The 23,090-nt window shown below is 57.7% G+C and overlaps 1 protein-coding gene across 1 annotated transcript in view; it reads left to right on the forward strand.

Annotated features, from left to right (window-relative positions):
• Window positions 1–6: 6 nt before the first annotated feature.
• Window positions 7–23,090, forward strand: part of PHF8 (PHD finger protein 8) — a 28,468-nt gene continuing 5,384 nt past the window's right edge. The window contains 18 exon segments of the mRNA XM_066174923.1: window positions 7–1,142; window positions 2,973–3,058; window positions 3,510–3,618; window positions 4,538–4,698; window positions 5,236–5,377; window positions 6,380–6,467; window positions 6,469–6,567; window positions 7,671–7,833; window positions 8,820–8,907; window positions 9,604–9,710; window positions 11,079–11,170; window positions 12,464–12,553; window positions 13,285–13,449; window positions 14,132–14,217; window positions 15,163–15,242; window positions 17,340–17,425; window positions 19,340–19,452; window positions 21,417–21,667. Of these exon segments, the coding sequence (XP_066031020.1) occupies window positions 1,045–1,142; window positions 2,973–3,058; window positions 3,510–3,618; window positions 4,538–4,698; window positions 5,236–5,377; window positions 6,380–6,467; window positions 6,469–6,567; window positions 7,671–7,833; window positions 8,820–8,907; window positions 9,604–9,710; window positions 11,079–11,170; window positions 12,464–12,553; window positions 13,285–13,449; window positions 14,132–14,217; window positions 15,163–15,242; window positions 17,340–17,425; window positions 19,340–19,452; window positions 21,417–21,667 (2,104 nt within the window). The 5' untranslated portion in view covers window positions 7–1,044.

A 23,090-nucleotide genomic window follows, 5' to 3' on the forward strand; every position in this document is an offset into this window, starting at 1 on the left:
GGGTTTTTAGGGTTTTTTTTTATTTTTTTGAGGAATTTGGGGGTTTTAGTTTCAAGGGGAGCAGCTGGAGGGCTCGGTGTGGGGGATTTGGTGTTTTGAAGGGGGGTTTTAGGTGGTTTTGGGGTTTTTTTGGAGAGGTTTTTTTTTTTGGGGGGGGGGTTTGAGGCGAGTTTGAAGCGGTTTTTTTTATTTTTTGGGTTTTTGTATTTTTGAGGGTTTTGTTTTTTTTTTTGAGGGGTGTTTTTGGGGGGTTTTGAGACTGGTTTTGGGGGTTTTGAGCCCGTTTTTGAGGGGATTTGAAGCGTTTTTTGTTTGATTTTGGGGAGGTTTGTTTTGAGGGGGTTTTAAAAGCGGTTTTTTTGAGGGTTTTGAGGCAGTTTTTTGATTTTTGGGGTGTTTTTTCCGGATTTTTTGGGGGGTCCCGAGCAGTTTTTTGGGTTTTGGGGTATTTTTTTCAGGGTTTTTGGGATTCAGAGCAGTTTTTTGGGTTTTGGGGTAGTTTTTTGAGTGCCCAGAGCAGTTTTTTGGGTTTTGGGGTGTTTTTTCCGGATTTTTTGGGGGTCCCTGAGCAGTTTTTTAGGTTTTGGGGTGTGTTTTCCAGATTTTTTTGGGGTCCCGAGCAGTTTTTTTGGGTTTTGGGGTAGTTTTTTGGGTTTTGGGGTAGTTTTTTCGGGATTTTTTTGGGTGCCCAGAGCAGTTTTTTTTGGGTTTTGGGGTAGTTTTTTGGGTTTTGGGGTAGTTTTTTCCGGTTTTTTTTTGGGGTCCCGAGCAGTTTTTTGGGTTTTGGGGTAGTTTTTTTGGGATTTTTTGGGGGTCCCGAGCAGTTTTTTTGGGTTTTGGGGTAGTTTTTTCCGGATTTTTTGGGGTGCCCAGAGCAGTTTTTTGGTTTTTGGGGTAGTTTTTTCCGGATTTTTTGGGGTCCCGGGCAGTTTTGTGATTTTTGGGGCGCTTTTCGCGGGGTTTTTTGGGGGCGGCGCGGATGTCCCGGCCCGGGGGGGGGTCCCTAGGCCCGGGGGGCTCGGGGGTGGCCCCGGCGGCCCGGCCATGGCCTCGGTGCCCGTGTACTGCCTGTGCCGCCTGCCCTACGACGTGACGCGCTTCATGATCGAGTGCGACGGCTGCCAGGACTGGTTCCATGGCAGGTACCGCTGCGGGGCACTGGGAGCACTGGGACGGGGACTGGGGGGCACTGGGAGGGGACTGGGGGGCACTGGGAGGGGACTGGGGGGCACTGGGAGGGGACTGGGATGGGACTGGAGGGCACTGGGAGGGGATGGGGGGCACTGGGATGGGTCTGGGGGGCACTGGGATGGGACTGGGGGGCACTGGGAGGGGACTGGGGGGCACTGGGAGGGCACTGGGATGGGACTGGGAGCACTGGGATGGGTCTGGGGGGCACTGGATGGGTCTGGGGGGCACTGGGAGGGCACTGGGATGGGACTGGGAGCACTGGGATGGGTCTGGGGGGCACTGGGACGGGTCTGGGGGGCACTGGGGAGGGCACTGGGATGGGACTGGGAGCACTGGGAGGGCACTGGGGGGCACTGGGAGGGGACTGGGGGCACTGGGAGGGCACTGGGGGGCACTGGGACGGGACTGGGGGCACTGGGAGGGGACTGGGGGGCACTGGGACGGGACTGGGGGCACTGGGAGGGGACTGGGGGGCACTGGGACAGGACTGGGGGGCACTGGGATGGGACTGGGGGGCACTGGGATGGGACTGGGGGGCACTGGGAGCACTGGGATGGGTCTGGGGGGCACTGGGATGGGACTGGGGGGCACTGGGATGGGACTGGGGGCACTGGGAGGGGACTGGGGGGCACTGGGAGCACTGAGATGGGACTGGGGGGCGCTGGGATGGGTCTGGGGGGCACTGGGATGGGACTGGGGGTCACTGGGAGGGGACTGGGAGCACCAGGATGGGACTGGGGGGCACTGGGAGGGCACTGGGAGCAGTGGGATGGGTCTGGGGGGCACTGGGACGGGACTGGGGGGGCACTGGGAGCACTGAGGCGGGACTGGGGGGCACTGGGAGCACTGGGACGGGACTGGGAGGACACTGGGATGGGACTGGGGGGCACTGGGAGGGGACTGGGAGGGCACTGGGAGCACTGGGATGGGACTGGGAGCACTGGGATGGGACTGAGGGGGGCTGGGAGGGGAGTGGGATGGGGATGGGGGAGTACTGGGGGGGACTGGGATGGGGATGGGCAGACACTGAGAGCACTGGGATAGGGATGGGGGGGCACTGGGATGGACTGGGGGGGCACTGGGGGGTACTGGGAGAAGTCTGGGGCACTGGGGGGGACTGGGACAGGGATGGGTTGGGGATGGGGGGGCACTGGGAAGGACTGGGAGGAGGCTGGGGGGCACTGGGAGGTACTGGGGGGAACTGGGGCAGGTCTGGGGGGCACTGGGATGGGACTGGGGGGGCTGGGAGGTATCTGGGATGGGAATGGCAGGCACTGGGAGCACTGGGATGAGGATTGGGGGGGGACAGGAACAGTTCTGGGGGGACTGGGAGCACTGGGATGGGGATGGGGGGGTCACTGGGATGGACTGGGAGGTATGTGAGAGGCACTGGGGGGTACTGGGCCAAGTCTGGGAGGCACTGGGAAGGACTGGAAGCACTGGGATGGGGATGGGGGGGGCACTGGGAGGTATCTGGGGGGTACTGGGGGGCACTGGGAGCACTGGGATGAGGAGTGGGGGGACTGGGACAGGTCTGGGAGGTGTCTGGGAAGAACTGGGAGTTACTGGGGGATACTGGGAGAAGTCTGAGAGGCGCTGGGGGGGGACTGGGAGCACTGGGATGAGGCTTGGGGGGGCACTGGGAAGGGTTTTGGGGGTCACTGGGGGGGTCCGTGAGGGGCTTGGGGAGTACTGGGAGGTGTCAGGGAGGGACTGGGGGGCACTGGGAGGGAACTGGTGGTTACTGGGTGTTACTGGGAGTGACTGGAGCGTCCCCACAGCTGCGTGGGGGTGGAGGAGGAGGCGGCGGCCGAGATCGACCTGTACCACTGCCCCCAGTGCGCCGTGCTCAGGGGGCCCTCCGTCAGTGAGTGCGGGGGACTGGGGGGACTGGGATGGGGGTCTGGGGGGGACTGGGGGGACTGGGGGGGACTGGGGGAACTGGGGGGACTGGGAGCTTTCTGTCCCTCTGTGCCCTGGTTCCCTGTATGTCCCTGTGTCCCCTGTGTGTCCAAGTCCGCACGGGTGTCACCTGTCTCCACGGCTGTTGGTGTGTCCCTGTCCCCATGGCTGTCCTCGTGTCCCCACGAGTGTCGGTGTCCCCACGGCTGTCCCTGTCCCCGTGTCCCCACGGGTGTCCCCGTGTCCCCATGGCTGTCCCTGTCCCCATGGCTGTCCCTGTCCCCCTGTCCCCACGGCTGTCCCTGTCCCCACGGCTGTCCCTGTCCCCATGTCCCCACGGCTGTCCCCGTGTCCCCACGGCTGTCCCTGTCCCCACGGGTGTCCCTGTCCCCACGGGTGTCCCCGTGTCCCCGCAGTGAAGCGTCGCCGTGGCCCCCCCAAGGCCCCGGAGCAGGACCCCGGCCGGCCGGCGCGCACGGGCAGCGCCCAGTTCATCCGCGAGCTGCGGGGCCGCACCTTCCCCAGGTGAGGGGCGGGGCAGGTGGGGGTCACTGCTGGGGTGGGTCAGTGCCAGGTGTGGGTCAGTGCCAGGTGTGGGTCAGTCCCAGGTGTGGGTCAGTGACGGTCAGTCCAGGTGTGGGTCAGTCCTGGTGTGGGTCAGTGATGGTCAGTGCCAGGTGTGGGTCAGTGCCAGGTGTGGGTCAGTGCCAGGTGTGGGTCAGTCCAGGTGTGGGTCAGTGATGGTCAGTGCCAGGTGTGGGTCAGTCCAGGTGTGGGTCAGTCCTGGTGTGGGTCAGTGATGGTCAGTGCCAGGTGTGGGTCAGTGCCAGGTGAGGGTCAGTCCAGGTGTGGGTCAGTGATGGTCAGTGCCAGGTGTGGGTCAGTGCCAGGTGTGGGTCAGTGCCAGGTGTGGGTCAGTGATGGTCAGTCCCAGGGCAGGTCAGTCCCAGGTGTGGGTCGGTGCCAGGTGAGGGTCAGTGATGGTCAATCTCAGATGTGGGTCAGTCCTGCTGTGGGTCAGTCCTGGTGTGGGTCAGTGATGGTCAGTCTCAGGTGTGGGTCAGTCCTGCTGTGGGTCAGTCCTGGTGTGGGTCAGTGATGGTCAGTCCCAGGTATTGGTCAGTCCCAGTCCAGCCCAGTCCCAGGTGTGGCTCATTCTCAGGGAGGGTCAGTCCCAGTGAAGGTCACTCCAGGTGTGGGTCACTCCTGGGGGTCAGGGGGTCGTGGGTCACTCCTGGGGGGTCTGCCCCCCCCATTGCCCCCCCAGTACAGGTGAGGTGCTGCTGCAGCCCAGCCAATGGTCAGGGGCTGGGGGGGCCCTATAGGGGTTGGGGAGTTTCAGAGGGGCTCAGGGGGTCCCTGGGGGGCTCAGGGGGTCCCTGTGGGGCTCAGGGGGTCCCTGGGGGTCCCCCTGGGGGTCTCACCCCCCCCATTGCCCCCCCAGTGCAGACGAGGTGCTGCTGCGGCCCAGCGGGGCCCAGCTGACCGTGGAGTACCTGGAGGAGAACAGCTTCAGCGTCCCCATCCTGGTGTCCCGGCACGAGGGGCTGGGCATGACCCTGCCGCCCCCCTCCTTCACCCCCCGCGACGTCCTGCACCACGTCGGTCAGTCTGGGGGGCTCTGGGGGGCATTTGGGGGGCTCTGGGGGGGTCTAGAGGTGTCAGGGGGTCCCCAGGACCCCCAGTTAGGGGCAGGGTCAGCCCTAGATCTTCACCCCCTGTGACGTCCTGCTCCACGTTGGTGAGTCCCAGCGAGTCTGGGGGGGCTTTTGGGGAGCTCAGGGAGGTTTTGGAGTCCTCAGGGATGTTTTGGGGGGGGTTTTTGGGGTCCCCAGAAGGTTTTTGGGGTCCCCAGGAGGTTTTTGGGGTCCCCAGGAAGGTTTTTGAAGTCCCCAGAAGGTTTTTGGGTTCCCCGGAAGGTTTTTGGGGTCCCCAAAGCTGTTTCTGGGGTCCCCAGGCGCTGACAAGGTGATGGCAGTGCTGGACACCAGGCACCAGGCTCAGCTGAGGATGTTTTGGGGTGCTCAGGGGTGTTTTTGAGGGGATTTTGGGCTCCCCAGAAGGTTTTTGGGCTCCTCAGAAGGTTTTTGGGGTCCTCAGAAGGTTTTTGGGGTCCCCTAAAGCTGTTTTTGGGGTCCCCAGGCGCTGACAAGGTGGTGGCAGTGCTGGACGCCGGCCGCCAGGCCGAGCTCAGGATGCGCCTCGGGGATTTCGTGTCGTACCTGAGCGGGCCCCGGCGCGAGCGCGTGCTCAGCGTCACCGGCCTCGAGTTCTCCGACACGCGGTGGGTGCTCCCGGTGCTCCCAGTTCATTCCAGTCCCTCCCAGTGCTCCCAGTGTCACCCAGTTCCTTCCCAATCCATCCCAGTGCTGCCCAGTCCTTGCCAGTGCTCCCAGTAACTCCCAGTTCTTTCTAGTGCCACCCGATCCCTCCCAGTAACTCCCACCGCCTCCTCCCAGTAATTCCCACCGCCTCCTCCCAGTAATTCCCAGTGCTCCCAGTTCATTCCAGTCCCTCCCAGTGCTCCTGGTCCTTCCCAGTGCTCCCAGTGCCTCCCCCTTCCCTCCCTCCAACCCCAGGGACCCCCCAAATCCCAGATCCATCCCCCCGGGGACCCCCAAAATCCCAGATCCCACTGCGTCCTCTCCACCTTGGGGCACTCCCTGCCCCCTGGGGGGGACCCCGTCCCCTTGACCCCCCATTTTTTGGGGTCCTCACCCCTCTGACCCCCCATTTTTGGGGTCCCCAGCCCCCAAATTCCCCATTTTTGGAGTGCCCTGACCCTGTTTTTAGGGTCCCCATCCCCCTGACCCCATTTTTGGGCTCCCCAGCCCCCTGACCCCCATTTTTGGGGTCCCCACCCCTCTGACCCCCCATTTTTGGGGTCCCCAGCCCCCAAATTCCCCATTTTTGGAGTGCCCTGACCCTGTTTTCGGGGTCCCAGCCCCCTGACCCCCATTTTTGGGGTCTCCAACCCCCTGATTTCCCATTTTTGGAGTCCCCTGACCCCGTTTTTCGGGGTCCCAGCCCCCTGACCCCCATTTTTTGGGGTCCCCCACCCCTCTGACCCCCATTTTTGGGGTCCCCAGCCCCCAAATTCCCCATTTTTGGAGTGCCCTGACCCTGTTTTCGGGGTCCCAGCCCCCTGACCCCCATTTTTGGGGTCTCCAACCCCCTGATTTCCCATTTTTGGAGTCCCCTGACCCCGTTTTCGGGGTCCCAGCCCCCTGACCCCCCATTTTTTGGGGTCCCAGCCCCCTGACCCCCCGTTTTTGCGTCCCCCCAGGCTGTCCAACCTGGTGCAGACCCCTCGGATCGTGCGGAAACTCTCGTGGGTGGAGAACCTTTGGCCGGGCGAGTCGGCGCGGGAGCGGCCCGAGCGTGCAGAAATTCTGTCTGATGGGGGCCAAGGACAGCTACAGCGACTTCCACATCGACTGCGCCGGCACCTCGGCCTGGTACCACGTGCTCAGGGTACGAGGGGGGCGTTCGAGGGGATTTGGGGGTGTTTGGGGGGGATTTGGGGGGGTTTTGGGGGGAATTGGGGCTGGGGGTTTGTGGTTACGTCGAGTTCCACATCGGCTGCGCCGGCACCTCGGCCTGGTACCACGTGCTCAGGGTACGAGGGGGGATCTGGGGGGTTTTTAGGGGATTTTGGGGGGTTTATGGGGGATTTTGGGGTGTTTTTAGGGGATTTTGGGGTGTTTATAGGGATTTTGGGGTGTTTTTAGGGGATTTTGGGTTGTTTATAGGGATTTTGGGGTGTTTGTGGGGGATTTTGGGGTGTTTATGGGGGATTTTGGGGTGTTTTTAGGGGATTTTGGGGTGTTTATGGGGGATTTTGGGTGTTTATGGGGGATCTTGGGGTGTTTTTAGGGGATTTTGGGTGTTTATACAGATTTTGGAGTGTTTATACAGATTTTGGGGTGTTTGTGGGGGATTTTGGGGTGTTTATACAGATTTGGGGGTGTTTATGGGGGATTTTGGGGGTGTTTATACAGATTTTGGGGTGTTTATACGGATTTTGGGGTGTTTATACAGGTTTTGAGGTGTTTATGGGGGATTTTGGGGTGTTTTTAGGGGATTTTGGGGTGTTTATACAGATTTTGGAGTGTTTATACAGATTTTGGGGTGTTTGTGGGGGATTTTGGGGGTGTTTATACAGATTTTGGGGTGTTTATACGGATTTTGGGGTGTTTATACAGGTTTTGAGGTGTTTATGGGGGATTTTGGGGTGTTTTTAGGGGATTTTGGGGTGTTTATACAGATTTTGGGGTGTTTATATGAATTTTGGGGTGTTCATAGCGGAACTGGGAAGATTTTTAGGGGATTTTTGGGGGTTTATGGGGGATTTGGGATAATTGGCTGCAGGTGGATTAGGGGGGATAAATGGGGGGGCTGCCCCTCACCTGCCCTTCACCTGTCCCAACTCCCACCTCTCACCTGTCTCTTTTAACCTCCTGCTCTCACCTGTGCCCTCACCTGTGCCCCAGGGGGAGCGATCTTTTACCTGTGCCCTCACCTGTGCCCCAGGGGGAGCAGATCTTTTATTACCTGTGCCCTCACCTGTGTCCCAGGGGGAGCAGATCTTTTACCTGGCCCGTCCCTCTGCCGCCAACCTGGCGTTGTTCGAGGCCTGGAGCAGCTCCCGGAACCAGCCCGAGCTCTTCTTCGGGGACCAGGTGGATCGGTGCTTCCGGTGCCACCTGCGCCAGGGCCAGACCCTCTTCATCCCCACAGGTGAGTGGGTCAGGCCCCAAACACACCCACGGTGCCACCTGTGTCACCTGTGTCACCTGTGCCAGGGCCAGACCCCCAGTGGACCCCAGTGCCCTCCTGCAGCTCCAAGTGTCCCCTCCCAGTGTCCCCAGTCCCCCCAGTATCCCCAGTCCCCCAGTGCCCCCAGTGCCCCCAGTGTCCCCAGTGCCCCCAGTGCCCCCAGTGTCCCCAGTGCCCCCAGTGCCCCCAGTGTCTCCAGTGTACCCAGTCCCCCCAATGTCCCCAGTGTCCCCAGTGCCCCCAGTCCCCCCAGTATCCCCAGTCCCCCCAGTATCCCCAGTCTCCCAGTGTCCCCGGTGTCCCCAGTGTCCCCAGTGCCCCCCAATGTCCCCAGTGCCCCCAATGCCCCCAGTGCCCCCAGTGTCCCCAGTGCCCCCAGTGTCCCCAGTGCCCCCAGTGCCCCCAGTGCCCCCAGTGTCCCCAGTGTCCCCAGTGCCCCCCAATGTCCCCAGTGCCCCCAATGCCCCCAGTGCCCCCAATGCCCCCAGTGCCCCCAGTGTCCCCAGTGCCCCCAGTGCCCCCAGTGTCTCCAGTGTACCCAGTCCCCCCAATGTCCCCAGTGCCCCCAATGTCCCCAGTGTCCCTAGTGTCCCCAGTCCCCCCAGTATCCCCAGTCCCCCCACTCCCCCCAGTGCCCCCAGTCCCCCCAGTGTCCTCGCAGTCCCCCCAGTGTCCCCAGTGTTCCCATTGTCCCCAGTCCCCCCAGTGTCCCCAGTCCCCCCAGTATCCCCAGTCCCCCCAGTGTCCCCGCAGTCCCCCCAGTCCCCTCGGTGTCCTCGGTGTCCCCAGTCCCCCAGTGTCCCCCAGTATCCCCAGTCCCCCCGGTGTCCCCCCAGTCCCCCAGTGTCCCCCCAGTCCCCCAGTCCCCCAGTGTCCCCCCCAGTCTCCCCGCAGTCCCCCCAGTCCCCTCGGTGTCCCCGGTGTCCCCAGCTGTGCGCTGTCCCCAGGCTGGATCCACGCCGTGCTGACCCCCGTGGACTCTCTGGCCTTTGGGGGGCACTTCCTGCACAGCCTCAACATCGGCATGCAGCTCCGGTGGGCGCCGGGGCCGGGGGGCTTTGGGGGGCAGGGAGGGGATTGGGGGGGCTTGGGGGGGATTTGGGATTTTTTGGGGGGGATTTGGGGTGGTTTGGGGGGCAGGGAGGGGATTTGGGGTTTTTGGGGGGGATTTGGGTTTTTTTTGGGGGGGCTTGGGGGGGGGGATTTGGGTTTTTTGGGGGGGATGTGGGGGGGTTTGAGGGGCAGGGAGGGATTTTGGGGTTTTTTGGGAGGGGCTTTGGGGGGATTTGGGGTTTTTTTTGGGAGGGGACTTGGATGGGATTTGGTTTTTTGGGGGAGATTTGGGTTTTTTTGGGTTTTTTTTGGGGTGGTTTGGGGGCCAGGGAGGGGCTTTGGGGCTGTTTTTGGGGTTCAGGGGCTGCTTTGGGGGTGCTTTGGGGGAGCTTGGGGAAGAGTTTGGGGGATTTTGGGATTTAGGGGTGCAGGGAGGGGCTTTGGGGGGCTCTGGGGGTCTTTTGGGCGAACTTTGGAAGAGTTTTGGGGTCTTTGTGTGGGGGGCTTTTGCCGAGCCTGCAGAGCACTTTGGGGGGTCCCTCAGCCCGTGGCCCCCCCAGAAACCCCCCAAAACCCCCAAAATCCCCCCAAACCCCCCAAAATCCCCCCAAACCCCCCAAAAACCCCCCAAAATCCCCCAAAATCCCCCCAAAATCCCCCCAAATCCCCCCTCCCCAGGGCGTACGAGCTGCAGCGCCGCCTCAACACCCCCGACCTGGCCAAGTTCCCCAACTTTGAGACGGTGTGCTGGTACGTGGGGAGGCACCTGCTGGACACCTTCCGAGGTGGGTGCCCCTCCTGGGGGCTTCAGACACACCTGGGGGGGCTTTAAATGAGTCTGGGGGGGCTTCAGACACACCTGGGGGGCTTCAGACACACCTGGGGGGGCTTTAAACCCATCTAGGGGGGCTTCAGAGACACCTGGGGGGGCTTTAAATGAGTCTGGGGGGGCTTCAGACACACCTGGGGGGCTTCAGACACACCTGGGGGGCTTTAAATGAGTCTGGGGGGGCTTCAGACACACCTGGGGGGCTTCAGACACACCTGGGGGGGCTTTAAACCCATCTAGGGGGGCTTCAGACACACCTGGGGGGCTTTAAACCCCTCTGGGGGGGCTTCAGACACACCTGGGGGGGCTTTAAATCTCTCTAGACGAGCTTCAAACACACCTGGGGGTGATTTAACCCCATCTAGGGGGGCTTTAAATGGGTCTGGGGGGGCTTCAGACCCGTCTGGGGGGGCTTGGGGGGTGTTAAGCCCACCTGGGGGGGTTGGGGATCCCCAAACTCCCCCAGAGAGGGGTCTGGGGGGGTCCCATCCCAAATTTTGGGGTGTCCCTGTGGTTCCTGCATTGATTTTGTGGTTCCCTTCCCCAATTTTGGGAATATTGGGGTGTCCCTGACGTTCCCATCCCGATTTTGGGTTTTTTGGGGTGTCCCCGACGTTCCCATCCCGATTTTGGGGTTTTTGGGGTGTCCCCGACTTTCCCATCCCGATTTTGGGTTTTTGGGGTGTCCCCGAGGTTCCCATCCCGATTTTGGGTTTTTTGGGGTGTCCCCGACGTTCCCATCCCGATTTGGGGTTTTTTGGGGTGTCCCCGAGTTTCCCATCCCGATTTTGGTTTTTTTGGGGTGTCCCCGAGGTTCCCATCCCGATTTTGGGTTTTTTGGGGTGTCCCCGAGGTTCCCATCCCGATTTTGGGGTTTTTGGGGTGTCCCCGAGTTTCCCATCCCGATTTTGGGTTTTTGGGGTGTCCCCGAGGTTCCCATCCCGATTTGGGGTTTTTGGGGTGTCCCTGTGGTTCCCATCCCGATTTTGGGTTTTTTGGGGTGTCCCCGAGTTTCCCATCCCGATTTTGGGTTTTTGGGGTGTCCCCGAGGTTCCCATCCCGATTTTGGGTTTTTTGGGGTGTCCCCGAGGTTCCCATCCCGATTTTGGGTTTTTGGGGTGTCCCTGTGGTTCCCATCCCGATTTTGGGGTTTTTGGGGTGTCCCCTAGGTTCCCATCCCAATTTTGGGTTTTTTGGGGTGTCCCCGAGTTTCCCATCCCGATTTTGGGTTTTTTGGGGTGTCCCTGTGGTTCCCATCCCGATTTTGGGTTTTTTGGGGTGTCCCCGAGGTTCCCATCCCGATTTTGGGGTTTTTGGGGCGCAGGGCTGCGGGAGAACCGCCGACACCCCGCGGCCTATTTGGTGCTGGGGGCGCGGGCCCTGACGGGAGCCTTCCGAGCCTGGACCCGCCGAGAGGTTTGGGGGGATTCTGGGGGGATTTTGGGGGGCTCCAAAGGGAATTGGGGGGGATCCAAAGGGATTTGGGGGGATCCAAAAGGATTTTGGGGGGATTTGGGGGGTCCAAAAGGATTTTATGGGGTCCAAAGGGGTTTTGGGGGGATCTAAAGGGATTTTGGGGGGCTCCAAAGGGAATTGGGGGGGATCCAAAGGGATTTTGGGGGGATTTGGGGGGATCCAAAGGGATTTTCGGGGGTTCAAAGGGATTTTGGGGGGATCCAAAACGATTTGGGGGGGATTTGGGGGGGATCCAAAGGGATTTTGGGGGATCCAAAAGGATTTTGGGGGGATTTGGGGGGTCCAAAAGGATTTTATGGGGTCCAAAGGGGTTTTGGGGGGATTTTGGGGGGATCTAAAGGGATTTTGGGGGGCTCCAAAGGGAATTGGGGGGGATCCAAAGGGATTTTGGGGGGATTTGGGTGGATCCTAAGGGATTTTGGGGGGATCCAAAAGGATTTTGGGGGGATTTGGGGGGTCCAAAAGGATTTTATGGGGTCCAAAGGGGTTTTGGGGGGATTTTGGGGGGATCTAAAGGGATTTTGGGGGGATCCAAAGGGAATTGAGGGGCTCCAAAGGGATTTTGGGGGGATTTGGGTGGATCCTAAGGGATTTTGGGGGGATCCAAAAGGATTTTGGGGGGTCCAAAGGAGTTCTGGGGGGATCTGGGGGGCTCCAAAAGGATTTTGGGGGGATTCTGGGGGGATCCAAAAGGTTTTAGGGGGGTTCTGGGTGGGCTCCAGAGGGGTTTTGGGGGGCCCTCGGGGGATTTTGGGGGCTCCAGAGGGATTTTGGGGGAATCCAAAAGGATTTTGGGGGGATTTGGGGGGTCCAAAAGGATTTTATGGGGTCCAAAGGGGTTTTGGGGGGATTTTGGGGGGATCTAAAGGGATTTTGGGGGGATCCAAAAGGATTTTGGGGGGTCCAGAGGGAGTTTGGGGGATCCAAAGGGATTTTGGGGGGATTCTGGGGGGATCCAAAAGGATTTAGGGGGGATTTTGGGGGCTCCAGAGGGATTTTGGGGGAATCCAAAAGGATTTTGGGGGGATTTGGGGGGCTCCAAAGGGATTTGGGGGGTCCAGAGGGATTTGGGGGGAATTTGGGGGGCCCCTGGGGGGATTTTGGGGGCCCTGGGGGGATTTTGGGGGCCCTGGGGGGTCCCAGGACTGGGAGGTTTTTTGGGGGGATGTTTTTTTGGGGGGGGGAGGTTTTTGGGGTGTCCCCCCCCCCCCAGTTTAACCCTTTCCCCGCCAGGTCCTGGCAGAGCACGAGCAGGAGATCCCCGAGACCGTCCGGCCGGGGCAGCTGGTCAAGGAACTGGGCAGGGAGATCCGGCTGGCAGAGGTGAACTGGGAGCACTGGGAGGGACTGGGGGGCACTGGGAGGGACTGGGAGGGAACTGGGAGGGGTTTGAATGCACTGGGATGGGACTGGGAGTTACTGGGAGCCACTGGGGAGGGGTTTGGAGAGGGTTTTGGGGTTACTGGGAGCGACTGGGAGTGACTGGGGGGGCACTGGGAGGGCACTGGGTGGAACTGGGAGGGGCATTGAGGAGGCTTTGGGGCTACTGGGGGGGCACTGGGGGTTACTGGGAGTGACTGGGAGGAACTGGGGCAACACTGGGAGTTACTGAGGGGACACTGGGACTTAATGGAGGACACTGGGAGGGACTGGGAGGGACATTGAAGAGGTTTCGGGGTTACTGGGAGGGGCTGGGAGTTACTGGGAGCAATTGGGAGGCACTGGGAGTGACTGGAGCGGCACTGGAAGTTACTGGGGGAGGGACTGGGAGTTACTGGGAGCAATTGAGGAGGAACTGGGAGGGACACTGAGGAGGTTTTGGGGTTACTGGGGGACACTGGGAGTTACTGGGGAGGCACTGGGAGAGTATTCAGGTTACTGGGAGTTACTGGGAGCAACTGGGAGGGACATTGAAGAGGTTTTGGGGTTACTGGGAAGAACTGGGAGGGCACTGGGAGGGACTGGGAGTTACTGGGAGGGGTTTTGGGGAGGTTCTGGGGTTACTGGTCCATACTGGTGCATACTGGGATCGACTGGGAGCCGTTCCCCCACAGGAGCTGTTCCAGCAGAGCACGGGGATGTCGGGGACCCCCTTCGGGCCCCCCTGGGGGGTCCCCAAAAAGGGGGCGGGGCCCCGCAAACCCCCCCCCAACTCCCGAAACCCCGACGAGGGGGGGACCCCAAACCCCCCCCAGGGCCCCCAGGAGGAGGAGGAGGAGGTGAGGAGGGACTGGGAGGGACTGGGAGGGACTGGGGGGGCACTGGGAGGAACTGGGGGGCACTGGGAGGGACTGGGGGGGCACTGGGAGGGACTGGGGGGGCACTGGGAGGAACTGGGGGGCACTGGGAGGGACTGGGGGGGCACTGGGAGGGACTGGGGGGGCACTGGGAGGAACTGGGGGGCACTGGGAGGGACTGGGGGGGCACTGGGAGGAACTGGGGGGCACTGGGAGGGACTGGGGGGGCACTGGGAGGAACTGGGGGGGCACTGGGAGGGACTGGGGGGGTACTGGGAGGGACTGGGGGGCACTGGGAGGAACTGGGGGGGCACTGGGAGGAACTGGGAGGAACTGGGGGGGCACTGGGAGGGACTGGGGGGGCACTGGGAGGAACTGGGGGGGGACTGGGGGGGCACTGGGAGGGACTGGGAGAGACTGGGGGGACGCTGGGAGGCACTGAGGAGGAACTGGGGGTGCTATGGGGGGAACTGGGAAGGACTGGGAAGGACTGGAGGGGTACTGGGAGGAACTGGGGGGGCACTGGGGGGTGCTGGGGTGAAACTGGAATGGACTGGGGGGAGCACTGGGAGGAACTGGGAGGGACTGGGGTGGATTTGGGGGGGTTGGGGATGGATTTGGGGTCTCCCCCCCCTCAATCTCAGGCTGCCCCCCCCCTCCCCAGGTTGACCCCCCCAGTTCCAGCCCGGAGGAGACGGACCCCGACTCTGAGGGGGACCCCCAAATCCTGCTGGCCAATGGGGGGGCTCGGTGAGGGCTGGGGGGGGTTTGGGGGGTCCCAGAGTGAATTTGGGGGGGGTCTGGGGTGGTTTTGGGGGGCTGGGAAGGACTTGGGGGGCACTGGGGGGGGGGTTGGGGGCTCCCAGAGTGAATTTGGGGGGTCCCAGGGGGTTTTTGGGGGTCCCAGAGTGAATTTGGGGGGTCCCAGGGGGTTTTGGGGGGTCCCAGAGTGAATTTGGGGGGTCCCAGGGAGTTTTGGGGGCTCCCAGAGTGAATTTGGGGGGTCCCAGGGGGTTTTTGGGGGTCCCAGAGTGAATTTGGGAGGTCCCAGGGGGTTTTGGGGGGTCCCAGAGTGAATTTGGGGGGTCCCAGGGGCTTTTGGGGGGTCTGGGGTGGTTTTGGGTGGTCCCAGAGTGAATTTGGGGGGTCCCAGGGGGTTTTGGGGGGTCTGGAGTGGTTTTGGGGGGTCCCAGAGTGAATTTGGGGGGTTCCAGGGGGTTTTGGGGGGTCTGGAGTGGTTTTGGGGGGTCCCAGAGTGAATTTGGGGGGTCCCAGGGGGTTTTGGGGGGTCCCAGGGGGTTTTGGGGGGTCCCAGAGTGAATTTAGGGGGTCCCAGAGTGAATTTGGGGGGTCCCAGGGGCTTTTGGGGGGTCTGGAGTGGTTTTGGGGGGTCCCAGAGTGAATTTAGGGGGTCCCAGGGGGTTTTGGGGGGGTTCTGGTGGGGTTTGGGGGGCCTGGGGTGGTTTTGGGGGGGGAACAGAGGGGTTTCGAAGGGTCTGGGATGGATTTGGGGGGGTCCAGGATGATTTGGGGGGGGTCCAGGCCGGGTTTTGGGGGTCAGGATGATTTGGGGGGGGGTCAGGGCTGGATTTTGGGGTCCCCCTGATGCCCCTCCCCCGCAGGCCCCGCCGCAGCCGCCCCGGGGGGCTCTGGGGGTCCCGGCCCCCCCCCATCCCCCCCCTGCTCCCCCCCCAGCTCCCCCCTGGACCTGGACTCGGAGGAGGAGCTGCAGATCGACGAGACCCCCCCGAGGAGGGGCCCGCGCCGCCTGCCCCGTGGGTACCCCCGAAACGCCCCAAAAACAGCCCCAAAATATTCCCAAAATATTCCCCAAATAATCCCCAGAACACCCCGAAAACAGCCCCAAAACACCCCAAAAACAGCCCCAAAAACAGCCCCAAAACCAGCCCCAAAAACAGCCCCAAAACACCCCAAAATATTCCCAAAATAATCCCCAAAACACCCCAAAAACAGCCCCAAAACACCCCAAACTATTCCCAAAATAATCCCCAAAACACCCCAAAACCAGCCCCAAAACACCCCAAAATATTCCCCAAATAATCCCCAGAACACCCCGAAAACAGCCCCAAAACACCCCAAAAACAGCCCCAAAATATTCCCAAAATAATCCCCAGAACACCCCAAAAACACCCCCAAAACACCCCAAAAACAGCCCCAAAAACAGCCCCAAAACACCCCAAAATATTCCCCAAATAATCCCCAAAACACCCCGAAAACACCCCCAAAATATTCCCAAAATAATCCCCGGAACACCCCAAAAATAGCCCCAAAAACAGCCCCAAAACACCCCAAATTATCCCCAAAATAATCCCCAAAACAGCCCAAATAAATCCAATCCCATTTTCGGGTCCCCAATCCCATTTTCGGCATCCCCAATCCCGTTTTTGGGGTCCCCAATCCCATTTTCGGCGTCCCCAATCCCATTTTCGGGGTCCCCAATCCCATTTTTGGGGTCCCCAATCCCATTTTCGGGATCCCCAATCCCATTTTCGGGATCCCCAATCCCATTTTTGGGTCCCCAATCCCATTTTCGGGATCCCCAATCCCATTTTTGGGTCCCCAATCCCGTTTTTGGGGTCCCCAATCCCATTTTCGGGATCCCCAATCCCATTTTCGGGTCCCCAATCCCATTTTCGGGTCCCCAATCCCATTTTCGGCGTCCCCAATCCCATTTTCGGGGTCCCCAATCCCATTTTCGGGGTCCCCAATCCCATTTTCGGGGTCCCCAATCCCATTTTCGGGCTCCCCAATCCCATTTTCGGCGTCCCCAATCCCATTTTCGGGGTCCCCAATCCCATTTTGGGGTCCCCAATCCCATTTTCGGGTCCCCAATCCCATTTTGGGGTCCCCAATCCCATTTTCAGGGTCCCCAATCCCATTTTCGGCGTCCCCAATCCCATTTTCGGGTCCCCAATCCCATTTTCAGGGTCCCCAATCCCATTTTTGGGTCCCCAATCCCATTTTCAGGGTCCCCAATCCCATTTTTGGGGTCCCCAATCCCGTTTTCGGGATCCCCAATCCCGTTTTCGGGATCCCCAATCCCATTTTCAGGGTCCCCAATCCCATTTTCGGCGTCCCCAATCCCATTTTCGGGGTCCCCAATCCCATTTTCGGGTCCCCAATCCCATTTTTGGGGTCCCCAATCCCATTTTCGGGTCCCCAATCCCATTTTCGGCGTCCCCAATCCCGTTTTTGGGGTCCCCAATCCCATTTTCGGGGTCCCCAATCCCATTTTCGGGTCCCCAATCCCATTTTCGGGGTCCCCAATCCCGTTTTTGGGGTCCCCAATCCCGTTTTTGGGGTCCCCAATCCCATTTTCGGATCCCCAATCCCATTTTCGGGGTCCCCAATCCCATTTTCGGGTCCCCAATCCCATTTTCGGGGTCCCCAATCCCATTTTTGGGTCCCCAATCCCATTTTTGGAGTCCCCAATCCCATTTTCGGGTCCCCAATCCCATTTTCGGGGTCCCCAATCCCATTTTTGGGTCCCCAATCCCATTTTCGGGTCCCCAATCCCATTTTCGGCGTCCCCAATCCCATTTTCGGCGTCCCCAATCCCATTTTCGGGGTCCCCAATCCCATTTTCGGGGTCCCCAATCCCATTTTCAGGGTCCCCAATCCCATTTTCGGGGTCCCCAATCCCATTTTCGGCGTCCCCAATCCCATTTTCGGGGTCCCCAATCCCATTTTCGGCGTCCCCAATCCCGTTTTCGGGGTCCCCAATCCCGTTTTTCGGGTCCCCAATCCCATTTTCGGCGTCCCCAATCCCATTTTCGGGATCCCCAATCCCATTTTTGGGGTCCCCAATCCCGTTTTTGGGGTCCCCAATCCCGTTTTCGGGGTCCCCCCAGGGCTCCCCCGGAAGCTGCCCCGCGCCAAGCCGTGCTCGGATCCCAACCGCGTGCGGGAGCCGGGGGAGGTCGACTTCGACATCGAGGTGGGTTTGGGGGGGCTCGGGGGGATTCTTTGGGGTTTTGGGGGATTCTTTGGGGTTTTGGGGGATTCTTTGGGGTTTTGGGGGGATTCTTTGGGGTTTTGGGGGATTCTTTGGGGTTTTTGGGATTCTTTGGGGTTTTGGGGGGATTCTTTGGGGTTTTGGGGGATTCTTTGGGGTTTTTGGGGGATTCTTTGGGGTTTTTGGGGGATTCTTTGGGGTTTTTGGGGGGATTCTTTGGGGTTTTGGGGATTCTTTGGGGTTTTTGGGGGATTCTTTGGGATTTGGGGGGATTCTTTGGGGTTTTGGGGGGATTCTTTGGGGTTTTAGGGGATTCTTTGGGGTTTTTGGGGGATTCTTTGGGGTTTGGGGGGAATTCTTTGGGGTTTTGGGGGATTCTTTGGGGTTTTGGGGATTCTTTGGGGTTTTGGGGGATTCTTTGGGGTTTTTGGGGGATTCTTTGGGGTTTTTGGGGGATTCTTTGGGGTTTTTGGGGGGATTCTTTGGGGTTTTGGGGATTCTTTGGGGTTTTGGGGGGGATTCTTTGGGGTTTTTTGGGGTTCTTTGGGGTTTTGGGGGGATTCTTTGGGGTTTTTTGGGGTTCTTTGGGGTTTTGGGGATTCTTTGGGGTTTTGGGGGATTCTTTGGGGTTTTTGGGGGATTCTTTGGGGTTTTGGGGTTTCTTTGGGGTTTTGGGGGATTCTTTGGGGTTTTGGGGATTCTTTGGGGTTTGGGGGATTCTTTGGGGTTTGGGGGGATTCTTTGGGGTTTGGGGGGATTCTTTGGGGTTTGGGGGGGATTCTTTGGGGTTTTGGGGGATTCTTTGGGGTTTTTGGGGGATTCTTTGGGGTTTTTGGGGATTCTTTGGGGTTTTGGGGGATTCTTTGGGGTTTTTTGGGGTTCTTTGGGGTTTTTTGGGGTTCTTTGGGGTTTTGGGGGATTCTTTGGGGTTTTGGGGGGGTCAGGGGGGTATTTTTGGGGTGTTTTTGGCCATTTTTTGGTGTATTTGGGGCTGTTTTGGGATATTTCCGACCTCGTGCCCCTCAGCGGGATTGCAACACGGACTGGGGCGGGTGGGGGCTCTTTGGGGTTAGTTGGGGTTATTTTGGGCAATTTTGGGCGATTTTGGGTTATTTTGGGCTATTTTGGGCTATTTCAGGTAATTTTTGGGTTATTTTGGGCTATTTTGGGTAATTTTGGGGTTATTTTTGGACCGTTTTGGGTAATTTTTGGGCTATTTTGGGTAATTTTTTGCCTAATTTTGGGCTACTTTGGGTAATTTTTGAACCATTTTGGAGTGGTTTGGGTTGTTTTGGGTTATTTTCGGCCAATTTTTGGGCTATTTTGGGTAATTTTTGGGCTATTTTGGCTTATTTTGGGCTCTTTTGGGGTGGTTTGGGGCTATTTCTGCCCCCAGAAGGATTACACCACGGACTGGGGCTATTTTTGGGGTGATTTTGGGGCATTTTTGGGCTATTTTGGGGCATTTTTGGGCTGTTTCTGCCCCCAGGAAGATTACACCATGGACTGAGGCTATTTTTGGGATATTTTTGGGGCGATTTTGGATGATTTTGGGATATTTCCCCCCCAGGAGGATTACACCACAGACTGGGGGTACTTTTGGGATATTTTTGGGGCGATTTTGGACGATTTTGGGATATTTCCCCTCCAGGAGGATCACACCACAGACTGGGGGTACTTTTGGGATATTTTTGGGGCGATTTTGGATAATTTTGGGATGTTTTTCCCCCCAGGAGGATTACACCACAGACTGGGGGTACTTTTGGGATATTTTTGGGGTGATTTTGGATAATTTTGGGATATTTCCCCCCCAGGAGGATCACACCACAGTCTGGGGGTACTTTTGGGATATTTTTGGGGCGATTTTGGATAATTTTGGGATGTTTTTCCCCCCAGGAGGATTACACCACGGACGAGGAGGACGAGGGGGGCGCCGGGGGCAGCGCCGGGATCCTGGACCTGCTCAAGGCCAGCCGGCAAGTGGGGGGCTCCGAGTACCCCCAGCTCAGGTTTGGGGGGGCCTGGGGGGCTCGGGGAGGGCAGTTGTGGGGCTGGGCTTGGCTTTTGGGGTTATTTGGGGTCTTGGGGTGGTTTTGGGGGGTCCCCAGGGGCTTTTGAGAGGCTTTTTGGGGGGGTCTTTGGGGACCATTTCCCCCCTTCCACCCCATTTTTCCCCCATTTCCCCTCATTTTTCCCCGTTTTTCACCGTTTTCCCCCTTTTTTCTCCCCCTTTTCCCCACTTCCCCCCATTTTCACCCATTTTTTTGCCGTTTTTCCCCTTTTTTCACCATTTTCCCCCCATTTTCTCCCCTTTTTCCCCCATTTCCCCCCATTTTCTCCCCATTTTTCCCCCATTTTTCCCTCATTTTTTCCTGTTTTTTACCATTCTTCACGTTTTTTCTCCCAATTGTCACTATTTCCCCCTTTTTCTCCATTTTTCCCCCCATTTTCCCCCCATTTTTATCCATTTTTTCCCGTTTTTCACCATTCTTCATGTTTTTTCCCCAATTTTCACCATTCCCCCCCTTTTTCTCCATTTCCTCCCCATTTCCCCCTCTTTTCACCCATTTCTCCCCCTTTTCCCCCATTTCCCCCATTTTCTCCCCATTTTCCCCCACTTTTTGCCATTTTCCCTCATTTTTCCCCATTTTTCACCATTTTCTCCCTTTTTTCTCCCCTTTTTCCCCACTTCCCCGTATTTTCACCCATTTTTTTGCTGTTTTTCCCCTTTTTTCACCATTTTTCCCCATTTCTCCCCCTTTTCCCCCCATTTCCCCCACATTTTTCCCCCTTTTTCCCCCATTTTTTCCCCCTTTTTCCCAAATTCTCCCCATTTTTCACCATTTCTCCCCCTTTTTTCCCCATTCACCCCCATTTTCCCCAATTTTTCACCATTTCCCCCCCATTTCCCTCCCATTTTTTCCCCTTTTTTCCCAAATTCCCCCTTTTTTCGCCCATTTTTCCCCATTTCCCCCCATTTTCCCCCTTTTTTCACCCATTTTCCCCCTTTTTCCAAAATTCTCCCCATTTTTCACCATTTCTCCCCCTTGTTTCCCCCTTCACCCCCATTTTTCCCAATTTTTCACCATTTCCTCTCCATTCCCCCCCATTTCCCCCCATTTTTTCCCCTTTTTTCCCAAATTCCCCCTTTTTTCGCCCATTTTTCCCCATTTCCCCCCATTTTCCCCCATTTTCCCCCATTCACCCTCATTTTCCCCAATTTTTCACCATTTCCTCCCCGTTTCCCTCCATTTTCCCCCTTTTTTCACCCATTTTCCCCCTTTTTCCAAAATTCTCCCCCTTTTTCACCATTTCTCCCCCTCGTTTCCCCCTTCACCCCCATTTTCCCCAATTTTTCACCATTTCCTCCCTGTTTCCCCCCATTTTCCCCCTTTTTTCACCCATTTCCCCCCTTTTTTCCCCATTCACCCCCATTTTCCCCAATTTTTCACCATTTCCCCCCCATTTCCCCCCATTTTTTCCCCTTTTTTCCCAAATTCCCCCTTTTTTCGCCCATTTTTCCCCATTTCCCCCCATTTCCCCCCATTTTCCCCCATTCACCCCCATTTCCCCAATTTTTCACCATTTCCCCCCCATTTTCTCCCCATTTTTTCCCCTTTTTTCCCCTAATTCCCCCTTTTTTCGCCCATTTTCCCCCATTTTCCCCCATTTCCCCCCATTCACCCCCATTTTCCCCAATTTTTCACCATTTCCTCCCCGTTTCCCCCCATTTTCCCCCTTTTTTCACCCATTTTCCCCCTTTTTCCCCAATTCTCCCCATTTTTCACCATTTCCCCCCCCTTTTTTCCCCCTTCACCCGCATTTTCCCCAATTTTTCACCATTTCCCCCCCATTTCCCTCCCATTTTTTCCCCTTTTTTCCCCAATTCCCCCTTTTTTCGCCCATTTTTTCCCCACTTTCCCCCCATTTTTCACCGTTCCCCCCCTTTTTCTCCCCGTTTCTCCCCCCTCAGCGAGGCCCCGGCCTCCCCCAGCACACGTGAAGCCATCCAGGGCATGCTCTGCATGGCCAACCTGCCCGCCGGGACCCCCCTGGGCCCCCCGACCTGGTGGGCAGGGGGCGCGGGGGGCGACAGGGGGGGCGCGGGGGGCTCTGGGGGGCCCCGACGAGCCCCCCCGGCCCCCCGGAGCACCGACAGCGAGGCCGAGGGCAGCCTGGACGAGCAGGACAGCCTGGGGGCCTGCTTCAAGGACGCCGAGTACAGTGAGTTTGGGGGGCCTGGAAGTTACCCCGGAACTGCCCAAAGTATATCCCAAAAGCTGCCCCAAAACTGCCCCAAAAATAGCCCAAAATACATCCTCAAAACTGCCCGAAAATAGCCCAAAATACATCCCCAAAACTGCCCAAAAATAGCACAAAAACTGCCCAAAAATAGCCCCAAAAATAGCCCAAAATACATCCTCAAAACTGCCCAAAAATAGCCCAAAAACTGCCCAAAGATAGCCCAAAATACATCCCCAAAAATAGCCCAAAAACTGCCCAAAAATAGCCCAAAATACATCCCCAAAACTGCCCGAAAATAGCCTAAAAACTGACCAAAAATAGCCCAAAATACATCCCCAAAACTGCCCGAAAATAGCCCAAAATACATCCCCAAAACTGCCCGAAAATAGCCCAAAAACTGACCAAAAATAGCCCCAAAAATTGCCCAAAATACATCCCCAAAACTGCCCCAAAATAGCCCAAAAACTGACCAAAAACTGCCCCAAAAATAGCCCAAAATACATCCTGAAAACTGCCCAAAAACTGCCCAAAAACTGACCAGAAATAGCCCAAAATACATCCCCAAAACTGCCCAAAAATAGCCCAGAAACTGACCAAAAATAGCCCAAAATACATCCCCAAAACTGCTCAAAAATAGCCCAAAATACATCCCCAAAACTGCCCAAAAATAGCCCAAAAACTGACCAAAAATAGCCCCAAAAATAGCCCAAAATACATCCCCAAAACTGCCCGAAAATAGCCCAAAATACATCCCCAAAACTGCCCGAAAATAGCCCAAAAACTGACCAAAAATAGCCCCAAAAATTGCCCAAAATACATCCCCAAAACTGCCCAAAAATAGCCCAAAAACTGACCAAAAATAGCCCAAAATACATCCCCAAAACTGCCTGAAAATAGCCCAAAAACTGACCAAAAATAGCCCAAAATGCATCCCCAAAACTGCCCAAAATGCATCCCCAAAACTGCCCCAAAATAGCCCAAAAACTGACCAAAAACTGCCCCAAAAATAGCCCAAAATACATCCTGAAAACTGCCCAAAAATAGCACAAAAACTGACCAGAAATAGCCCAAAATACATCCCCAAAACTGCCCAAAAATAGCCCAGAAACTGACCAAAAATAGCCCAAAATACATCCCCAAAACTGCTCAAAAATAGCCCAAAATACATCCCCAAAACTGCCCAAAAATAGCCCAAAAACTGACCAAAAATAGCCCCAAAAATAACCCAAAACACATCCCCAAAACTGCTCAAAAATAGTCCAAAATACATCCCCAAAAACTGCCCCAAAATAGTCCAAAAAATCCCCAAATAAATCCCCAAACTGCCCAAAAACTGCCCAAAAACTGACCAAAAATAGCCCAAAAAATCCCCAAATAAATCCCCCAAAATAGCCCAAAACAT

The sequence above is a fragment of the Chamaea fasciata genome, unplaced genomic scaffold, assembly GCF_029207755.1.
Source record: "Chamaea fasciata isolate MVZ Bird 193981 ecotype frontalis unplaced genomic scaffold, bChaFas1.0.hap1 SCAF_1133, whole genome shotgun sequence".
Classification (NCBI taxonomy): Eukaryota; Metazoa; Chordata; class Aves; order Passeriformes; family Sylviidae; genus Chamaea; species Chamaea fasciata.